This window comes from Paroedura picta, chromosome 7 (genome assembly GCF_049243985.1).
Source record: "Paroedura picta isolate Pp20150507F chromosome 7, Ppicta_v3.0, whole genome shotgun sequence".
Classification (NCBI taxonomy): domain Eukaryota; kingdom Metazoa; phylum Chordata; class Lepidosauria; order Squamata; family Gekkonidae; genus Paroedura; species Paroedura picta.
Genome location: NC_135375.1, coordinates 14,801,259 through 14,821,791, shown reverse-complemented (window position 1 = coordinate 14,821,791; position 20,533 = coordinate 14,801,259). Strand labels below are relative to the sequence as shown.

General features: G+C 47.1%; 1 protein-coding gene across 4 annotated transcripts in view; it reads right to left on the bottom strand.

Annotated features, from left to right (window-relative positions):
- The window catches only part of DCC (DCC netrin 1 receptor), a 939,742-nt gene that overhangs the window by 473,754 nt on the left and 445,455 nt on the right, over positions 1-20,533 (bottom strand). For all 4 annotated transcript variants that reach the window (XM_077346794.1, XM_077346795.1, XM_077346796.1 and 1 more), the window contains exon 3: positions 13,182-13,466. In XM_077346794.1, coding sequence (XP_077202909.1) covers positions 13,182-13,466 — 285 coding nt within the window. The remainder of the gene's footprint in view (positions 1-13,181; positions 13,467-20,533) is intronic.

The following is a 20,533-nucleotide window of genomic DNA, read 5'->3' as shown; positions in this document are numbered from 1 at the left end:
CTTATGAGATACAGTAACCAGAAGAGCCTCTTGTGGCGCAGAGGTAAGGCAGCAACATGCTGTCTGAAGCTGTCTGCCCATGAGGCTGGGAGTTCGATCCCAGCAGCCGGCTCAAGGTTGACTCAGCCTTCCATCCTTCCGGGGTCAGTAAAATGAGTACCCAGCTTGCTGGGGGGTAAACGGTAATGACTGGGGAAGGCACTGGCAAACCACCCTGTACTGAGTCTGCCATGAAAACGCTAGAGGGCGTCACCCCAAGGGTCAGACATGACTCGGTGCTTGCACAGGGGATACCTTTACCTTTATCCCACCTTATCTGCTCAGATTCCAGGCCATTAACCATGCAGTGAGTTGCAAACGCAACAAAAATGGCACACAAGGTTTAAAAATATATACTTTCAGCACAATGTACCCTCCATGTTTGAAAAAAAAAGTTCTCTTTCAATGTATCTGAAAGAGTTTGCATCTCCACTAGGCATGGGTCCCAGCAGATGTATCCCATCTGAATTGCACATCCCCATTTTTAAACCAGCCGAATCAGTTTCAACTCCCCCCCACACACACACACACACATGGTAGCATATAATAAGATCTACTGTAAAACATTGTTATGGAGCATGTTTTTGGCCAGCTGAAGATGTGGTTTTGGTGCCTGTGTCTCAAAAGTGTAGGCTGGTGAGACATTCCACCATGGTGGCACAGGTGTTTACTGTGTTTGCCATGCAGCATGACATTGCTGTATACTAGCAATTCCACCTGACCATCATGCAAGGTGCCATAATCCTGGGACCTGAACCCAGTTACTAAGTCTGGTCACATAGCACCATTGAGGGGATACCATCTGAGATCAGGTCATGGCCATACAACTTGATGGTACACACACGTTTTCTCAGGCAGCGGAGAGCATGCACCAACCAACTGATAATGATTGGAGTTCTGTACCCTTTTAATGCCTTCCCAAGCCTTCACAGATCAGGTGCCTCTGACTGCTATTCTTTGGTGGCCTCCCATCCAAACACTGACCAGGGTTAACCCTTCTTAGCCTCTGAGATCTGACAAGATGTGGCTAACTGGATGATCCAGGCCAAGGTCTTAATGGACACAGCTTGACCTGAAGTGGGGTGCCCAACACGGTCTCAAGTTTCTTTTTATTTGACATTCGAGAAGGGTCTAGACATATTGGAAGTTCTTTTCACATTTTGGCTTGGTTTTGCCACAGGATTTAATAGAAATGCAACTTGGTGGATCTAAAGCTTTTTTCTTTTAACATTCAAAAGCACCACAACCATTCATTTAGAAGGACAAACCCAAGAGCTGAAGAAAGGAACTCTTACCAGATGTATACTGGAGTTCGTTCTTCTAACCAACATAACATGGTTTGTAATTACAAGTGATTTTTTTTCTGTGCCCCTATACCAGGGGTAGTCAACCTGTGGTCCTCCAGATGTCCATGGACTACAATTCCCATGAGCCCCTGCCAGCAAATGCTGGCAGGGGCTCAGGGGAATTGTAGTCCATGAACATCTGGAGGACCACAGGTTGACTACCCCTGCCGTATACTGTAAATTGCCTAAACGAACACAGCTACAATACAAAAGCCCAGGGATATAATATAAGACATAAAAATAAATTCAATTAAAAATCACCCTTAAAACAATCATGCCAACTGTGTAGGAAACATCAGAGCATCTCGGTTTTCAGAGAGGGGTGTCCGTATGGAGGGAGCTCAGATGATGTCAGCCAAACCACCCAGAAGCAAATTGGCCCCAACCAAAAGCCTGGCAGAAGAGCTCCATCTTACTGGCCCTGCAGAACTGACTCAGTGCTCTCAGGGCCCTTAGCTCTCCCGAAAGCTCATTCCACCAGGTCGGGACAAGGACCGAAAATGCCCTGGCCCTGACTGAGTCCAGAGGTACTTTTTGGGCACCAGGGATTGCTAATTTATTGGAGCTGGATGATCTCAATGTCTTTTTTTTGGGGGGGGGGCATAGTCACTCAAGCAGTCCCTCAGGTATGCCAGGCCCTGATTGCGTATGGCCTTAAAAGTAGAAAAGAGGAAGAGACCAGTAGCACCTTCAAGACTGACAAAATGTGTGGCAGGAAAGGAGCTTTCACGAGATATTTCCATGGGAAAGCGAGGAGCGATTGCCAAAAGCTCATACCCTGCCCCAATTTGCTACTAGTCCTCAGGATGTCACCGGACTCTTGTTCTTTTCTGCTTCTTCAGTTGTCTAGCGCTGGGGGAGATGGGGTGTTGGATTTGGCTGTTTGAGCTCCAGATGAATGGAGGCCACTTAAACACATCACCGTGTGACACCACTCACTTTGAGTCACCCTGCAAGGAACCGTGAAGATTGAAGGAGTCGTTCAATATAATAATTTATTTTGCCAGCCTCAACTCACGGCCCTCTCATTGTCCTGAATTATTTTGTGTTAACATTATGGCGGGCAGCTGGGTTCTCCGAAAGGGAAACAATCATCTCAGAGCTGCAACTGTCCCTGAAACACAAGTGACAAGTGTCAGATATCGACAAAGGACATCAAGTGACGTCTTTCGTAAAGCAGAGGATTTTCAGACCCATCTTTTCAAAGTGAGCAAAACTTTTAACTTCACCAGATGGTTCATACTGGCCGTCCCCTTGTTGGTATTGTTATTTTGTTCTCAAGTTGCAACCAACTTCCTGGAGGATTTTCAAGGCAAGGGATCAAGAGAGGTGGTTTTGCATATTGTCTTATTCACCCAAACATATTGAGAAAATCACTTTCCTTAAAGAGCCAACATCAGAATGACTGAAAGGGGCTTTAAGCACTACACGGTGCCTATGTCACTGAAATTTTATATGATGTCACAACCGTAGGATGCGACTTGATATTTATTTATTGCTGTCCTTAGATTTCTTGGCTGCCCCTCTCTGAAAAGGTCTCAGGGCAGCATATAGCACGAGGAATAATCATATAAGAGCATTGAAATCTTAAAATTCAACTAAACTACGCTATAATCACCCCATCAGTTAAAGCAGGGGTAGCCAACCTGTGGTCCTCCAGATGTCCATGGACTACAATTCTCACGAGCCCCTGCCAGCAAACGCTGGCAGGGGCTCGTGGGAATTGTAGTCCATGGACATCTGGAGGACCACAGGTTGACTACCCGAGTTAAAGCATCTCCTAGGCCTAATGTAACCGGCGAAAATAGGAGAATTGGCCCAGTTCTCATGGCAGGGGAATGGATCAGGCAGAAGCCCGGGTGGCGGGCTGAGCATTGGATGGGACAGAATCTGAAAAGAACATGAATCATCAAGGCTGATGATGTTGGTTGGGGAAGGAACACAATGTGATCAACATCTTCTGCGTATTGCTGCCAAGATTTCAAAAGAGATCGCAAGTTAATATATTTATTGGGAAAAGAAAAGTTGATTTTTACACCCCGCTTTGCACTACCTGAAGGAGTCTCAAAGGAGCTTACAACTGCTTTCCCATCCTCTCCCTATAACAGACACCCTGTGAGGTAGGTTGGGTGGAGAGAGCTCTAAGAGAACTGTGACTAGCCCAAGGTCACCCAGCTGGCTGCGTGTGGAGGAGTGGGGAATCAATCCCGGTTCCCCAGATTAGCACCCACCGTTCTTAACCATAACACCAAGCTGGCTCTCTTAGCCAAAGACAGAAATTGCTACACTTATAAAAGGGGCTTTAGATAAAAAAAAACCCTCTTGAGTTGTGTAAGATCTTGAATTCTTGAAAATTGCTTGTTCCTTAACAAAAACATTGATGATTCAGGGTCAAATATAACTGGCTATCTGTACAAGGCTTTGTCCAAGATTATAGCACTATGATGTATTTCAGTGCCGCAAATGATCAAAAGCATTATGGAACTCAGCCATTCTCTCCCTTGAAACATTCTTCAGGCATCAAGAAACCCCAGAACTGGCACAACCATGAAGAATATAACTGGGAAACCTAGCTGTGTACATGTCCATCTGAGGCCCCGCCCCTTCCCTCCCCTTCCAGTCCCATCATCGGCCATTTTGGGAGGGGTCAGGTCAACACGACCATATATGATCAGATCACCCCAAAATGTTTAACAAATTTAAAACTATAGATGTAAAATCAATTAATTTCCACCCATCTGGGAAACCTTTCCAGAGCCATCAAGAAACTCCAGGGTTTCATGAAACCTTGGTTGGGAAGCTCTGGAACAACCAAGTATCCTTATCAAATATTAGGCAAATTTTCAGAACAATGAAATGTTCACCCTGTTGCATATTGGTAATGGGGCATTTTTGTTTGTATAACTACATTAAATCAATAAAATACATCCCCCACAAATGTTAGTAGTGATTTCTATGTCTATACTATGAGCTTCTTGTGGCGCAGATTGGTAAGGCAGCGACATGCTATCTGAAGCTGTGACCATGAGGCTGGGAGTTCAATCCCAGCAGCCGGCTCAAGGTTGACTCAGCCTTCCATTCTTCCGAGGTCGGTAAAATGAGTACCCAGCATGCTGGGGGATAAACAGTAATGACTGGGGAAGGCACTGGCAAACCACCCCGTATTGAGTCTGCCATGAGAATGCTAGAGGGTGTCACCCCAAGGGTCAGGCATGACCCGGTGCTTGCACAGGGGATACCTTTACCGTTATGTCTAGACTGGACAGAAATACCACCCTTGTTGCCTGACGTGATCCTACCCTTGGGCTGGTAAGGAAGGGCTCTGTTCTTAACTCAACTACGAGAGGAACCTTACCCAAACCATGACAGTGAAATCGGCCATTAAATTGATACCAATCTCTTAATACAGAGAATGCATTAAGAAGAAAAAGAAGAAGAGTTGGTTCTTATATGCCTCTTTTCCCTACCCGAAGGAGGCTCAAAGCGGCTTACAGCCGCCTTCCCATTCCTCTCCCCACAACAGACACCCTGTGAGGGAGGTGAGGCTGAGAGAGCCCTGATATCACTGCTCGGTCAGAACAGTTTTATCAGTGCCGTGGTGAGCCCAAGGTCACCCAGCTGGTTGCATGTGGGGGAGCGCAGAATCGAACCTGGCATGCCAGATTAGATGTCCACACTCCTAACCACTACACCAAACTGGCTCTCTCAAGGGCTGTAACGACAATGCAGGGAACGTATCTGGGGGTATGATTATGTTTCTGCCTTCGTGATGGAAATCCAGACCCATCTCCACAAAGCCGGCTAAAAGATGAGCAACTGGATAAAGCAACGAGCAGGTAAAAGGGATGATGACATTTGGACCGTGATCACCACTGGAAGGTGTTTTCGAACACGTATTACCAAATTGATAGCTTTTTCAACCAAGGGCAAACGAGACCAAACCAGATTAATGCATTCATCGGGTTCAGCACCTTGAACTCGGCTGCAGTGGATTATGAAGTTAATGTTTCTTGAAATGAGGCAAGATCATTGATCTAACTGACCTACTTACAGCTTTTGTCAAATTGCTTATTTACCATACCATCATTCCCTTGAAAATTTGGTAGGCTTTTAAGGAAAGCTAAAAAAAAAAAATAATAATGGTATTTTTTGCAATGGAAAAAAAAAGGATGTGTTTTCTACAGTGTTTTACCCAACCCAGTTCTTGCAAAGGAGAGCTTGGCACAATTGTGTGGCTTAAATTGTATTGAATTTCAATTTGTATCTGTATTGTACTGTGTGTGCATATTACTGTGAGCTGCTCTAAGCTCCGGAAGAATGGGATTAGAACAGTTGCCAATAAATAAAGGCCAAAGTATCTGAACAACATCTGGGACACAGCCACTGCAATTCTAAACACATAAACGCTTTTTTCAGGTGCACTTAAGTTGGTCAGGACAGCACGGCATGGGTCAAGTTGAAATAGTAGCTTGCATCCTGCACCATTCAGAGGAACCAAGAACCAACTCACCCTAATGTGTCTGACAGGCATATTAGGGCAAAATGGAGAAGGGACGCCATTCATTTTCCCCTTGAGCTCTTCGGAAGAAGGAGATGAAAAAACGCACAAGAAGGCTGGTGAGCACATTCAGGACACCAATGTATGTTTCAAGTTAATATCTCATTACCTTTTTTCAGATGACCAGGAGAAATGTAATACAGGCACACCCACTCACAGGGCCAGATTGGAGAGACTGTAGTTCACCGTGTAATGGGGTGATGGACAAGACGTGTTTGTTCCTAGCATGTCCAGTGTCAGGAACCAGGCAGAAGACACCTCCAGAGAGTCACTTGAATAATCGCTTCCACAAGAGTCAAACAATGACACATCCCTTCCTGCCCACCCACTCACAATCTGCCTAATCCCCTACCCCTTGAGTCTAAATCAGGGGTAGTCAAACTGCAGTCCTCCAGATGTCCATGGACTACAATTCCCATGAGCCCCTGCCAGCGAATGCTGGCAGGGGCTCGTGGGAATTGTAGTCCATGGACATCTGGAGGGCCGCAGTTTGACTACCCCTGGTCTAAACAAATGGCTTCAAAGCAGGGTTGCCAGCTCTGGGTTGGGAAATACCAGGAGATCTGGGGGAGGGGGTAAAGACTGGGGAGGATGGGGAGGGGCAAGACCACAATGGGGTAAGATGTCATAGAGTCCACCCTCCAAAGCAACCATTTTCTCCAGGGGAGTCTTTTTTCTGGATCTGGAAGGAGGGAGGAGCAGGAGGAGGTGGGTGGGCGAGGGTGGCGAGGAGCACAAGCTGTTCATGAGGGGAAGCTGGGTCTTTGGTGCAGGGCAGGGCGGGGCGGGCGCCCCTGGGCAGCATTGATGCTGGGGCACCGGTGCAGCTGGCCCCTTGAGCGCGGGCTCTGGCTCCAGAGGAGGAGGAGATGGAGCAGCCAGGCGGGGCTCCTGCGCAGTGAGTGGCCAGCCGACAGACCCAGCGGCGCAGGGGAGGGGCGGCTGCAACGCACCTGCATGGTGGAGGGAGGCGCCAGCCCAGAAGCTGCGGGCGGGCAGCGCGCTCCCCCTGCAGGCCGGACAGAGGTACAGAACCAACCCGTATTGCTGCAGCCTATGCAAGTTTTCATCGAAGTTTCTTACATCTTTCAAAAAACCACTTCTACAGAGGAACTGATCTTGGTTTGTCTGGGGATCCCCTGTAATAGATGTCGAGTTTGGCAATTGCAATTCAAAGCTTCCAGGTAATCCTTCTGTCCACAGTCACATCCAGCCATATGAAGTTGAGCTTGCTGGAGTGGGGGGCGGGGGGCGGGCTCCAATTTCCAATCTCGATCTTCAAATACATTTAGAAGCAAATTACACGGCCCCCGTAAGCCTCTTGCTCGGGCCTTCGCCTGCGCCTCCCGTATCTTAAGCAAAGAAAAGCCACCCCACCGATTCGACAGATGGATTGCACAAAGGCAAATTTATATAATGCCCAGACAAAGCCCTCACCTGGCCCAAAGCCAACGTGTTCTGTGCAGGCAGGGGTGAAGTCAGCACTTTCCCGACAGCTAGTCATTTTTGCACTTACGACTCTATTATTCTTGGGACTTCGCTTCGAACAATGTAAGGTCGAGGGGAAACGATGCCCGTGGAAGGCGGCTGGCGAAGTCTGTGCTTGTTTGCTCTGTCTGCTTCTTTCCGCCGTTCATAGCAACAGCTGTGTGTGAGCCAGTTTAGGGATAATTCCGAATATTCCGTTTTGAGCAAGGACTTTTAAATGCTCAGAGACATTTGGACATAGTAGGTTGAGTCATTACGCACTCCAAAATTGAAAGTATTGTCTCTTATTGAGGGTCTATTGATCTTATTGCGCCATTTTTGAGGGTCTGGGTGTCTTGAGGTTCCATTGAAGTGTCTTGAGGTTCCACCAGGAGCGCAAGCGCGCATGTGCTATAGCTCCACACATGCATGCATGCACAAATATGCAGTGTGTGCGCGTTTGCAGCCTCGCCGGGCACAAATGTGCATGCGTGGCAGGTTCGGGCATGCGCGGGGCCCCCGGGTCACCCTATCCCCCCACCCCTTGGCAGCAGTCCACATCCTGGAAGACTCCTGCAACTGAGACATCTCCCAGGAAACTGGCTTAGCCTAATGATGAAGGAAATCCACTGGATGGGAATGCAGTTTCCTGGAGCCGGCTGGGCCACAGGGTGGTTTAAGTGGTGCTTAAGGAGGAGTGAAGTCTTAATTTCTCCACATGTGCTGAACAACCAACCAAGCTCTCTTAACGTAAAGCCTGGTGTGATTCATTTAATCTTTTTTCCACCAGAATGAACGACAACCACGAAGATACGAAAGCTGCTTTCTATCTTTTCCAAGCTCCCAAGGACCTTTATGCAGGGAACCGAATCATCCTAAAAGCCAGCCAACTTTATAAGGTTAAGACTGATGGGAGGGACACACACTCACACTCACACTCACACTCACACTCACACTCACAAACTGGCTGACCAGTTTTGCTTTCTGACTTGCCCCATTGCTTGCCTGGCAGTTTTGACACAGCCTCCTGCTGTAGCAATCCTTTAGACCACGGGTAGTCCACCTGTGGTCCTCCAGATGTTCATGGACTACAATTCCCATGAGCCCCTGCCAGCGAATGCTGGCAGGGGGCTCATGGAAATTGTAGTCCATGGACATCTGGAGGACCACAGGTAGACTACCCCTGCTTTACACTGAAGAGTAAAAGAGACACAAGTGGGACCTCTTGAAGAAGCAAAATGAAGCTGTTACGCAACAGAGAAATCTGTCCGGAAGAACGCTGCAAGGTCAGATCCTGGTGGCTGAGGGCATATCTACAACGGCAACCTTTTGCTTGATCACGGCTCGGCTCGTTAATGCAGAACAAAGGCGTGGGAAATGTTCAAAGATGGGAGATGACGGTGGTGGGTGAATTCACCCGTCCTAAACCAAAAGCATGTGAAGACTTTTGCTTTCTTAGAACATTTTCATCTTCCTGTGTATTTGGAAGACTCATCTGCAAAACCTGAGAAAGTGAGGGTTTTTTTTTTTTTACAATGCATCTCAATAGGCATCTGTCATTCTAGGCATATTATCATCAACAAGGGTCAATTAGAGGCCCTTGATCGTAAATCAGATTCCATGTCCGAAAGGATAAGCGTATGCTAGTCATGTGACAAGGCCATCCCACCTTACCCTTCACACTGCAGCCCTCCGTATCTCTGACCATGCTTTAGGATGCTCTGGGCTGATCCTGCGTTGAGCAGAGGGTTGGACTAGATGGCCTGTGTGGCCCCTTCCAACTCTATGATTCTGTGATTCTATGAACACCTGGGGAACTTTATGGTGCTGGAACCGCAACTAGGTGAGTTTCTTTTGCTCCTGCCAACTGAGGAGATGGATTCAGTCCTCCAGCTTTGTTGGACGGAAAGGCAAGGGCTGCTGCCTCTCTTGTGTCAGGGAATTTAATATTGCAGCAGGAGGCTGTGTCAAAGTTGCAGTACAACTAAATGAAATGTATACACCATGGGAGGGGTTTCCAATGTGGCGCCTGCCAACATTTTTCCTGGCATCTGACAAGTGTTTTTTTTTTTTAAGTTGGCAGGTGGGGCTTTTACCCAGAAAAACTCCTGATTGGCCACTGGGGATTTTATTGGCTGTACAGAATTTTTTTTAAGTTGTTTTGGCAGCAGCTGCCACCACCACTGTGGTGGTGGGCAGATGAAGGGGCACGTTGGGAAATATTTGTAAACATATTTATTTTAAAAACCATGCTGGCAAAAAGAGCTTCTGTCTGAAATATTGAAAAGTTACAGTTAGTTCTGTGAAGCCTCACTTCCGCATATTTTGTGATTTGCTCCGCCTCCTGTGGTAGCCATTTTGTGGTTGGCTCCACCCCCTGCAGCTGCCATTTTGGGGATGATCCCACTGACCCATGTAAAAAATTCCAAGGTGCCAACAGGCCCAAGATGTTGGGAACGCCAGCCCTAGGGGCAGCAGTTCCGATGTTCCGTGGAATGCATGCCTAAATTAATGTTTCACCCATTGCACTAGCTTGAACATCAATTAGTTTCAGACCTCCTGCCTGTTTGAAGAAGAAGACTTGGTTCTTATATGCCGCTTTTCTCTACCTGAAGGAGGATCAAAGCGGCTTACAGTTGCCTTCCCTTTCCTCTCCCCACAACAGACACTCTGTGAGGGAGGTGAGGCTGAGAGAGCCCTGAGATTACTGCTCAGTCAGAACAGTTTCATCAGTGCCGTGGTGTGCCCAAGGTCACCCAGCTGGCTGCATGTGGGGGAGCGGGGAATAGAACCCGGCTTGCCAGATTAGAGGTCCGCACTCCTAACCACCACACCAAACTGGGAAACTCATTTGCTAAAAAACAAAAACAGTTTTCACATCAAGAGAGTAACATTACAGAGATTTAAATTGTCCCCAGCTTGTCAAATAACCAGTTGCATCTGCAGTGTGGAAGCGTATTGACAGGCAATGAACCAGCACATGCACAGATGGCCTATGCTACAAGATATCTCGTGCAGCAGCAGGCTGCCCCCCCCCACCCCGTTAAGATTAACAGGTTTTTCTCCACGCTATTTTTTGTATTGGTTGCACATATATAGGTAAAAATAGCACAAAGATGCCCAAAGAAACATATGTGCTGGGAAAGCCAGCAAGACACATCAGTGGAATGAAATAAATAAAACAGCGGCTAAAAGGAATGTTGTCATGCATCCCAGATTGCAGGGCATACCTGTAATTTGTGTATTTGTTTAAAACAGCCCCCCCCCAGCTTGGTTCCTGTGGGAATCATGGTGCCCGCCAACAACTTTTATGTTGCCCACCAAGTGTTTTTTGAAAGTAAGGTCAAGGTAAAGGTATCCCCTGTGCAAGCACCGAGTCATGTCTGACCCTTGGGGTGACGCCCTCCAGCGTTTTCATGGCAGACTCAATACGGGGTGGTTTGCCAGTGCCTTCCCCAGTCATTACCATTTTACCCCCCAGCAAGCAAGCTGGGTACTCATTTTACCGACCTCGGAAGGATGGAAGGCTGAGTCAACCCTGAGACAGCTGCTGGGATCGAACTCCCAGCCTCACGGGCAGGTCTGCTGCCTTACCACTCTGCGCCACAAGAGGCTCTTGTTTTCGAAAGTAGGTAGGTCCAAATAGGCCTCATACCCAGCAAGTCTTCTGATTGGCTATGCAGATCTTTAAAAATGCTGCTTTGGCAGCAGCCGTCATCGCAACGTTCTGTTACTGAAGTTATGTTGTGACAATCATTATGTGGCTGGCTCCGCCTCCTGTGGCCGCCATTTTGCAGCAGCCATTTTGTTGCTGTGCGCTCCAGGCTGTGCCAGATTCCCAAAAGTGCTTGCAGGCTCAAAAAGTTTAGGGATCCCTGATTTAATACACTTATTAGCCACATTTCTCCCTTGCACTACTCAGGACAGGTCACTCTATGAATCAAACATTAGAAACAATGTAACAAAAAGAACAATTATAAAACCAGGATCAAGTCACAATTTTAAAACTCTCAGAATCGCCACTAATAAAAGCAAAAGCAAAAGCAATCAAATGCTGTCCCAAACTCAGTGCCTCAATGGAGGGTTTGTTAATGGGCAAACTGGACTTTGATAAAGAAACCTTAATGGGCTTACTGGGGAACCACTGGAGCTGATGTAAAGTGCTCGGTGGGTCCCAGGTGTTGACCACATCTGCATTTGGGCTGGAAGGGGGTATCCAAGTGTGGTGCACCTTGACTCAGAAGGTGTCTGTTGATGGGAGAGGAAGGGAAAATGATTGTAAGCCTGCTGGGTGACCTTGGGCCAGTTACAATTCTCCCAGAACTCTCAGCCCTGACTGCCCCACAAGATGCCTGTTGTGGGGAGAGGAAGGGAAGGTGATTGTTAAGCCCTTTTGAGACACATGAGGCCTGCTGGCTGACCTTGAGCCAGTCCCAGTTCTCTCAGAGCTCTATCAGCCTGCTGTGTCTGTAGACCTGCCGAGGACCAAGCCTGCACGGTAATTGACCACTGTGTGGCTAGATCCCGTCTGCTCGATCCAGTCAGCTTAAAGCGAAACTGACCAATAGCGCACACTGGTGGGAAGATCTATTGTGGGGGGTGTGCATATAAGTTGGGGTCAGTTATGGGTTCTTTGGTTCAGTTTTTGCTTCTTTGTACTGGGGTCACATTGAAGAGCTTTAATGAACTCCCTGTTATCCTGGTCTATGAACCCACAGGCCACTTTCTTCACAGGGTGTCATGTTTTATTGAGACTCATAAACATCATGCATTTTACTATGAGCTTTCTTGAAGGCAATGTCAACCATAGCCAGAAGAAAATTAACAACCACATGAGAGATGCTATATTGCGCAGGTGGTGTTGCGCTCTCTGTTTTGACTACAGCCGTTCCCCATTGGCAATTTACTTTTTAAAACAGAACAGTGGCTTGGTCTTCCTGCAAAAAACCCATAAAGTCTGCCAATATTTCCAGCCTAGAAAAGACCCAGGCTAAATTTTTAAGATCCCTGCTCCAAGTACCAACCAGCATTTCCAACGCTGCAATCTGGGTGGAAACAGGAATGTATTCTGTCCAGACCAGAATATGGATATGTACATCCATGTACTGGTTAAAATTGCTTTTTTTCCACAAAGGGTTTGCTTTATCTAATGATGTCTGAATCATTGGTTGTGCCGTGGATAACCACTCTTGAGAAAAACTTTGCTCATATGGCCTGTGGTCTTCACAGGGTGTCTGTCGTGGGGAGAGGAAGAGAAGGCGATTGTAAACCATTTTGAGACTCCTCTAGGTAGAGAAAAGTGGGAAATAGAAAACAACCTTATTTCTTCATTTTCCTGTCTTCCCATCTCCTGCACTCCCTAACCCCTCCATACTGTTTCCACGTTGCTGCCTGGGGATCGTCGCCGTTTCACTAAATTCCTTGATGTGCGCCAACGTGAAACAACCACAGCATCTTCCACCCCTTCCTCAACAGCATGTCCCTCTCATCCCTGTAGGGATTCCACCATGCTGGAGCAGACAAAGGATCCATGCAACATTAGGACTCCTGAAGGAACAGATGCCATATCATGGCTAAACCTGGAGATTTAAAAATACAGGAGAATCTCTGGAAATCCTGCTTTGAGTTCTGAGTAGGGCAGGGTTGGGAATCCTCCCCCCTCACCAGCTTGGTTTTCCAGATGTTGAACTTCACAACCAAATCAACGAATGAGCACAAAGCCAGCATGTGTCAGGGCAATATCTCATTATGCATGGTATGGAAAGTCTTACCTGCCAAAACTCTGACTTCGGCTTCATTTCCCGTTCTGAAGCTGGCCGGATTCTTTGCGAGGCATCTATAGATCCCACTGTCCCCAGCATGAATTCTACTGATTTGTAAAGATCCAGAGGGCAGGATTGCCACTCGGGTGTCGGCGGGATTCAAGGTCAGGTCCTCTTGGTTCCTCTGCCAGTGGACCGTGGGCATGGGCTCCCCGATAACTTCACACTTTAGCAAAACGGTATCTCCCGTGAACGCTGTGACAGAGTCCGTCTGGGATAGAAACCTCAAAGGGCCTGGAGGAAGAACGACAAGGCAACCATTAGGACAGCCAGTCTGACCCTGGGATTTATTTGCAGCTGGGCTTTCTTCCTGCAACTCAAGAGTGATTAACAGAACCTTACAAAATCAATGCAGTTTTACAGCATCAGATATCCAGTGAGGGATGCAATTGGACTAGGATTACAGTAAGGGTGACGGGTCCATCTTTACAACTGATGAACAAGTGGGTAAGATTCTTCTAATCTGATGAGCATAGCATAACTCTCAGCCAGGATTGTTGGGGAAGGGAGACAAGAGAAGTCACTTGTGGGGGCTAGGATTCTCTGTTGATTCTCTGGCTATCTGAATCATAGAATCACAGAGTTGGAAGGGGCCATACAGGCCATCTAGTCCAACCCCCTGCTCAACGCAGGATCAGCCCTAAGCATCCTAAAGCATCCAAGAAAGCATCTGCTGAGAATCTAACCTAAGGTGACCAGATTATTCCACTTTTGGAGGGACATCTAGGGGCACCTAGCAAATTGTACTTATGTTGAAATTAAAATATATACATTACAATACTATTTTTGCGTTCTATGTGTTCTATGAAATTTCTTGTTGCTCCATATAGACCAAATTTTTAATCAATGTTACCAATGTTAAAATCTGGTCACCTTAATCTAACCCCACAACTGACTTCTCTTGTCTCCCTTCCCCAACCATCCTGGCTGAGAGTTATGTTATGCTGCTGCTGTTGTTGTTGTTATATTTGTTTCCCACCACTCTCAGCATGCCAGCTCGTGGCAGATTACACTATAAAACCCACATCAATAAAGCCCCATTAAAATACATTACTCAATACGGCATGGCAATCAAAACCAGTCTTTCCTCATAACACTACGCCTGCTGCCAGAGTGATGGAGGGGTTATGCAGCTGGTCCTCATGCAGGATGTTCCAAAGGCAAATGGTGGGTCTTCCTAAGGGGAGGCCCAACCAGATCTTCTTCCTGCCCTGGCCTCGACCATAGACCTGGCAGTAACTCCTGCAGGGCCCCAGCTCTTCTGGGAGCTCATCCCACCAGGTAGAGGCTAGGACTGAAAAGGCCCTAGCCCTGGTTGAGACCAGGTGAGCCTTCCTGGGGCTGGGAATGACCAACAAATTGGTCCCCACAGAGTGCAAAGCCCTGCAGGGGGGCATAGGGCAACAGGGGGTCCCTCAGTTACGTGGGTCCCAGACCGTGAAGGGCCTTCAAGGTTAAAACCAAAACCTTGAACCTGATCCAAGCCGCAACCGGCAACCAATGCAGCTGCCTCAGCATACCTCCGGCATTCAGTCACCTCTCTGCTTGCATGCTTAAAATTTCCCAGGATGGCAGATCTGCTTCTACATTCCATTCAGCAATGGCCTGTTAGCAGAGGCACTCTCAGTCCCCCGCAAGGACAGAAACCCGCTGGACTTCGCATTAAGCGATTGGCAGCAGTTCAGGATTTTAACAGCTCTCCACCCCCAGCAATCCCAATACAAACCCGCTCCATTAGACATTTCCCCTCTTAGCTTGTTTAAATGCTTAAAAAGGAGAGAGGAAGGCTACGTGAATGATTGTAGAAGCCTGTTAAAATGTCACCTCCTGATCAATAACGACAATAGGGCAGGGGTAGTCAACCTGTGGTCCTCCAGATGTCAATGGACTACAATTCCCATGAGCCCCTGCCACCGTTTGCACAGAGTGGCGCGGAGTGGTAAGGCAGCGACATGCTGTCTGAAGCTCTGACCATGAGGCTGGGGGAGCTCAAGGTTGACTCAGCCTTCCATCCATCGGTAAAATGAGTACCCAGCTTGCTGGGGGGTAAATGGTAATGACTGGGGAAGGCACTGGCAAACCAACCCGTATTGAGTCTGCCAAGAAAACGCTAGAGGGCATCACCCCAAGGGTCAGACATGACCCGGTGCTTGCACAGGGGATACCTTTACCTTTTTATTTATATATAGCATAACAGCGATCTGGCATTACCCTATTTATATATATATATATATATTTTAAAGTACATTGCAAGGGGAAAAGCTGGGTGAAGGGAATCACAATGGCATAAAAAGGAAATTACACTGAATCAATTAACACACAGGGGGAAAAATAACATGTAATCAGTGTGGGGATTCTCTGACCGGAACCGCAAGGCTAAGAAAAAGGACTGCTCTGTGCTCCCCCATTCTCCTTATTCCTGTTGCTCTGACAGAAGCCTCTTTTCCTGCCTCTTCTCCATTAATTTCAAGCATCAGCCAAGGAACCAAGTCCTTCCCCCCCCCCTCCAGCTTCGGGTTTCTGTCCCCATAGGGACAACTTCCTTCCATTCAGGGCCTCGGAGAATTCTCTTGCTACACTTTCTTTGACATTCTAATCGGTGAAAGGCATGCATGCCTGCTTTGCCCTACAGCCTAGTTGGCAGCCTATCAAGATCCCAATCTCCCCCCCCTACAGTAGTCCTAATTATTAAGTAATTAAAGTTCATTTAATAAAAAAGGGGGCTTATCATTCGGGGGACAGACCTTGGGGTCTGCGGCACGTGCCTGGCTATTAAATATTCAGCAATTTAGGAACACTCAGTGCAGTCCCCCGAGGAGAAATGCTTTAAAATGCTTTGTTTGTTTCAAATTAAAGTCTGCAAGGTTATTTAACGGGAAGGAAAGGCCTGCTCCCCCTTCAACGTAACAGCTGAAGGGCAGAGAGCCGAAGTAATGGAAAAGAGCTATTTGGCTCCCGTTTGGGTCAGATAGGACCAAAGGGAAGGAGCGCTGGCAAATCTACCGAGTCAAATGATGCCACAAATCTTTCTATTCCAACCTTTTTCTTATTTTCCTCCTGTAATGTTCAATTTTTTTTCTCACTGTGATGAGACGTCGTGGTCCAAAAACTACTGGCAAAAACAGTACTCTCGGTTGAGTCGGAGTGTACAAATATCTATTTGGGTTCTGTTTCTGAACATTTTTGTATATAATCAAGAAGCTTATTGTATCCCTCGTATTTTCTTTGGAAAATTTGCCATTTTTTAAAAACTATTGCAAACGTTTATTTGTGTGTGTGTGTAGGACTTTTTTACTTACAGGAGTTTTTACTTTTCCTGCTTCCTCCTCTCCTTCCCACCCATCAACCTACCTTTATACATCTGTCTCTTTGTCTCCCTCCCTTCCTTCCTTCCTTCCAGCCATCCATCCATCCAATTCCCTCCCTCCCTCCCTTCCTTCCTTCCTTCCTTCCACCCACCCACCCCTCCCTCCCTCCCTCCCTCCTTCTTTCCTTCCTTCCTTCCTTCCTTCCTTCCTTCCTTCCTTCCTTCCTTCCTTCCTTCCTTCCTTCCTTCCCCCCCCCCCCCCCGAGGCATCTCCTTGGGAAAAGTCTGGCTTGCAGGGTGATTTTAATTCAGTATCAACAAGTTTTATGTTAACTGCCCTGAGCCTGCTTGTAGGACCGGGCAGTCTACAAATTAAACAAATAAATAAAATAAATTTCCCCCCTGTATCCTCTCCCTAGTACAGGGGTGTCCAAACTGTGGCTCTCCAGATGTCTATGGACTACAGTTCTTAGGCAGATGGTGAGTGGGTGGGCAGAAGGAACTGTGTCAGTGCTGGGCTATCGTGGCCCTTTCTTGCATGCCCAGGGAAATGCCAGTCACCAATTTCGGGTTGGGAGGAGAATTTTCTCCAGGCCTGACTAGCCAGGGATTCCGAGGGTTTTTGGGGGTGGGGGGGAGCAACATCTGGACATGAGATTGGGATCACTGTGGGTGGGCAGGTAGCTATGAGCTTCCTGCATTCTGCAGATGGTTGGGCTAGATGACCCTGGAGGTCCCTCCCAGCTCATAATTTTTGCTAAATATATTATGGCTGGTGATGCATCCCAGTTGATGCATCCCAGTTGAGTGCTAGGGAAAATCAGCTGTTGGGGGAGGGGGGAAGGAGCTGTGCTTAAGGGCCAGATCCCGCTGCAGAGCAGAGAAATGCAAATGCAGAAAGTGCAAGCAATGTTGGCTGCTGGAGGAGCAGAGCACAAAAGCATCAGAGGACAAGCTGGGCTTTTAGAGAGTGGGAAAAAAATAAATATAATTTACAGCTCCTGTTAATTTAAAGCAGCCATTGTCTAAATGGGTTCTCCCCCCCCCCACCCCCCGTTGTGGCAAACGCAGTCTTTTGAAAAGCCATAAACAAGAAATCTCAATGGAAGTAATAATGTTGATGAAAAGTTGCCAGGAAATCTGTGTAATTCAAGTTTCTGATTTAGAAGAACCTACTGGGAGAAAATTGGTGTTAATTATATGCATTAAAAATGCATTTATAGCGGAAAGGCAGATAAGTTAGCTTCCACCACAAATAGGAGAGGACGATGAGTTTATTTTTATCCGGTTTGTTAGTTCAGTACACCTGAGATGCAAGTTCCTCATATTGCAACAGAATGTATATATTTAGCTGCATGCAGTTTGCCCCTTTAAAAATGTGTCTGTCATTCAATGATATAATGCGATGGAGACCAAAGCAGCTGTTTCTTTCAGGGAAACTGATCTCTGTAGTCAAGAAGAAGTAGAGTTGTTTTGTATACCCCGCTTCTCTGTACCAGATTGGTATAGTGCCAGTTTGGTGTAGTGGTTAGGAGTGCGGACTTCTAATCTGGCATGCCAGGTTCGATTCTGCGCTCCTCCACATGCAACCAGCTGTGTGACCCTGGGCTTGCCACAGCACTGATAAGGCTGTCCTGACCGAGCAGGAATATCAGGGCTCTCTCAGCCTCACCCACCTCACAGGGTGTCTGTTCTGGGGAGAGGAATGGGAAGGCAACTGTAAGCCGCTTTGAGCCTCCTTTGGGTAGGGAAAAGCGGTATATAAGAACCAACTCTTCTTCTTCGGTAATATCAGCGCTCTCTCAGCCTCACCCACCCCACAGGGTGTCTGTTGCAGGGAGAGGAAAGGGAAGGCGACTGTAAGCCGTTTTGAGCCTCCTTCGGGTAGGGAAAAGCGGCATATAAGAACCAACTCTTCTTCTTCTTCTACCAGAAGGAGCCTTAAAGCGACTTACAATTGCCTTCCCTACTATTGCTTACAATTGCCACCTTGGTGTAGTGGTTAAGAGCCCCGACTTCTAATCTGATCAGCTGGGATTGATTCCCCGCTCCTCCTCCACATGCAGCCAGAAATCTGTTCTGGAGGTGATCTTGGGCTTGCCACAGGACTAATAAAGCTGTTCTGATGAAGCAGTGATATCAGGGCTCCCCCAGCCTCACCTCCCTCACAGGGTGTCTGTTGTGGGGAGAGGAAAGGAAAGGTGAATGTAAGCCGGTTTGAGACTCCTTCGGTAGAAGAAGAAGAAGAAGAAGAAGAAGAAGAAGAATTGGTTTTCATATGCTGCTTTTCTCTACCCGAAGGAGGCTCAAAACCTTCCTTTTCCTCTCCCACCAACAGACACCCTGGGAGGTGGGTGAGGCTGAGAGAGCCCTAATATTCCTGCTCGGTGAGAACAGTTTTATCTGTCCCATGGCGAGCCCTAGATCACCCAGCTGGCTGCATGTGGGGGAGTGCAGAATCGAACCCAGCATGCCAGAATAGAGGTCCGCACTCCTAACCACTACACCAAGCTGGCTCTCAGAGAAAAGCAGCATATAAGAACCAACTCTTCTTCTTCTTCAGTAATCTCAGGGCTCTCTCAGCCTCACCTCCCTCACAGGGTGTCTGTTGTGGGGAGAGGAAAGGGAAGGCGACTGTACGCCGCTTTAAGCCTCCTTCAGGTAGAGAAAAGCAGCATCTAAGAACCAACTCATCTTCATCTTCTTCTTCCTCTCCCCACAACAGACAATCTGTGAAGTAGGTGAGGCTGAGAGATCTCTGAGAGAGACTACTCTGTGAGAACAGCACTATCAGGGCTGTGACAAGCCCAAGGTCACCTGGCTGGCTGCATGTGAAGGGGCAGGGAAGAACCACTCTTAACCACAACACTAAGAGAACAACTGTCATTCCAGTAGATCTCCAGGCATAGCCTTGAGTCTGGCAACCCTTGACGACACCTGTTATATCGCCTTGCCTAGCCAGTGAGCGGAGGCCAGCCCTCGCTCTGGAGGTGTGATATTTTCTGTGCTTTATAATCTGCTGCTATTATGAGATTTGGATAACTTTTTAAAACGGGTATTTTGTTTCCACGAAGCCAGCATGTTTGCTTCTTGCTGTGATAACCTGCTATTAGCAATTTCGGTGCCACTTTTAAATAAATCATTTTATGAGTGTAAAAAGAGAAAACAAGCTACAAATATTTTTAATAAGTACAATTTGATAGCCCAAAATTGAGCTGCCAGCAATTTTGCCTAAAGCGAAATGCAAGGCAATTTTAGAAAGCCTGGCTCAGGTGAAACATCTATAGTAATTTTGAGGGAAAGCCAAAGTATTTCAATTAGACTGTCAAAATCACTCAGGTGAGCTTCAAAAACACCTAGAGGAATTTCAAAGGAAATGGAGAGAAATTCAGTGAAATTAGAAACGGTTCTCAGAGGCGGAAGCCTGAAACTGTAGCTCAACGGGCCGATAAAGAGGCTCATATAGGGTTGCCAGCTCTGGGTTAGGAAATACCTGGATAGTAGTAGTAGTAGTAGTAGTAGTAGTAGTAGTAGTAGTAGTAGTAGTAGTAGTAGTAGTAGTAGTAGTAGTGATACTACTGCTATTACTGCTGTTCCTGCTGCTCCTGCTGCTGCTGCTGCTGCTGCTGCTGCAGCTACTACTTCTACTACTACTACTACTACTTCTACTACTTCTACTACTACTACTACTACTACTACTACTAATAATAATAATAATAATAATAATATAGCCCACCCATTCCCAGGGGCCTGGACCTGGTAACATTTTAAAACAATAAAACAATTCAATAAAACATTATATTATCACATTAAAACCCATAACTGATCCCTGAATTAATTCCATCACTGCCTCCTTCTCATGGCAGGAGGGTTGACACAGGTCTGGTTTTCAGATTCTGATGCAAATTTGGTGGGTGTTTTGAACAGCTTTTGGGTAGAGACTGGGAAAGACAGGCTTTGCAGAGGGAAGAGACTCCTGCTGGGTCTAATCCCA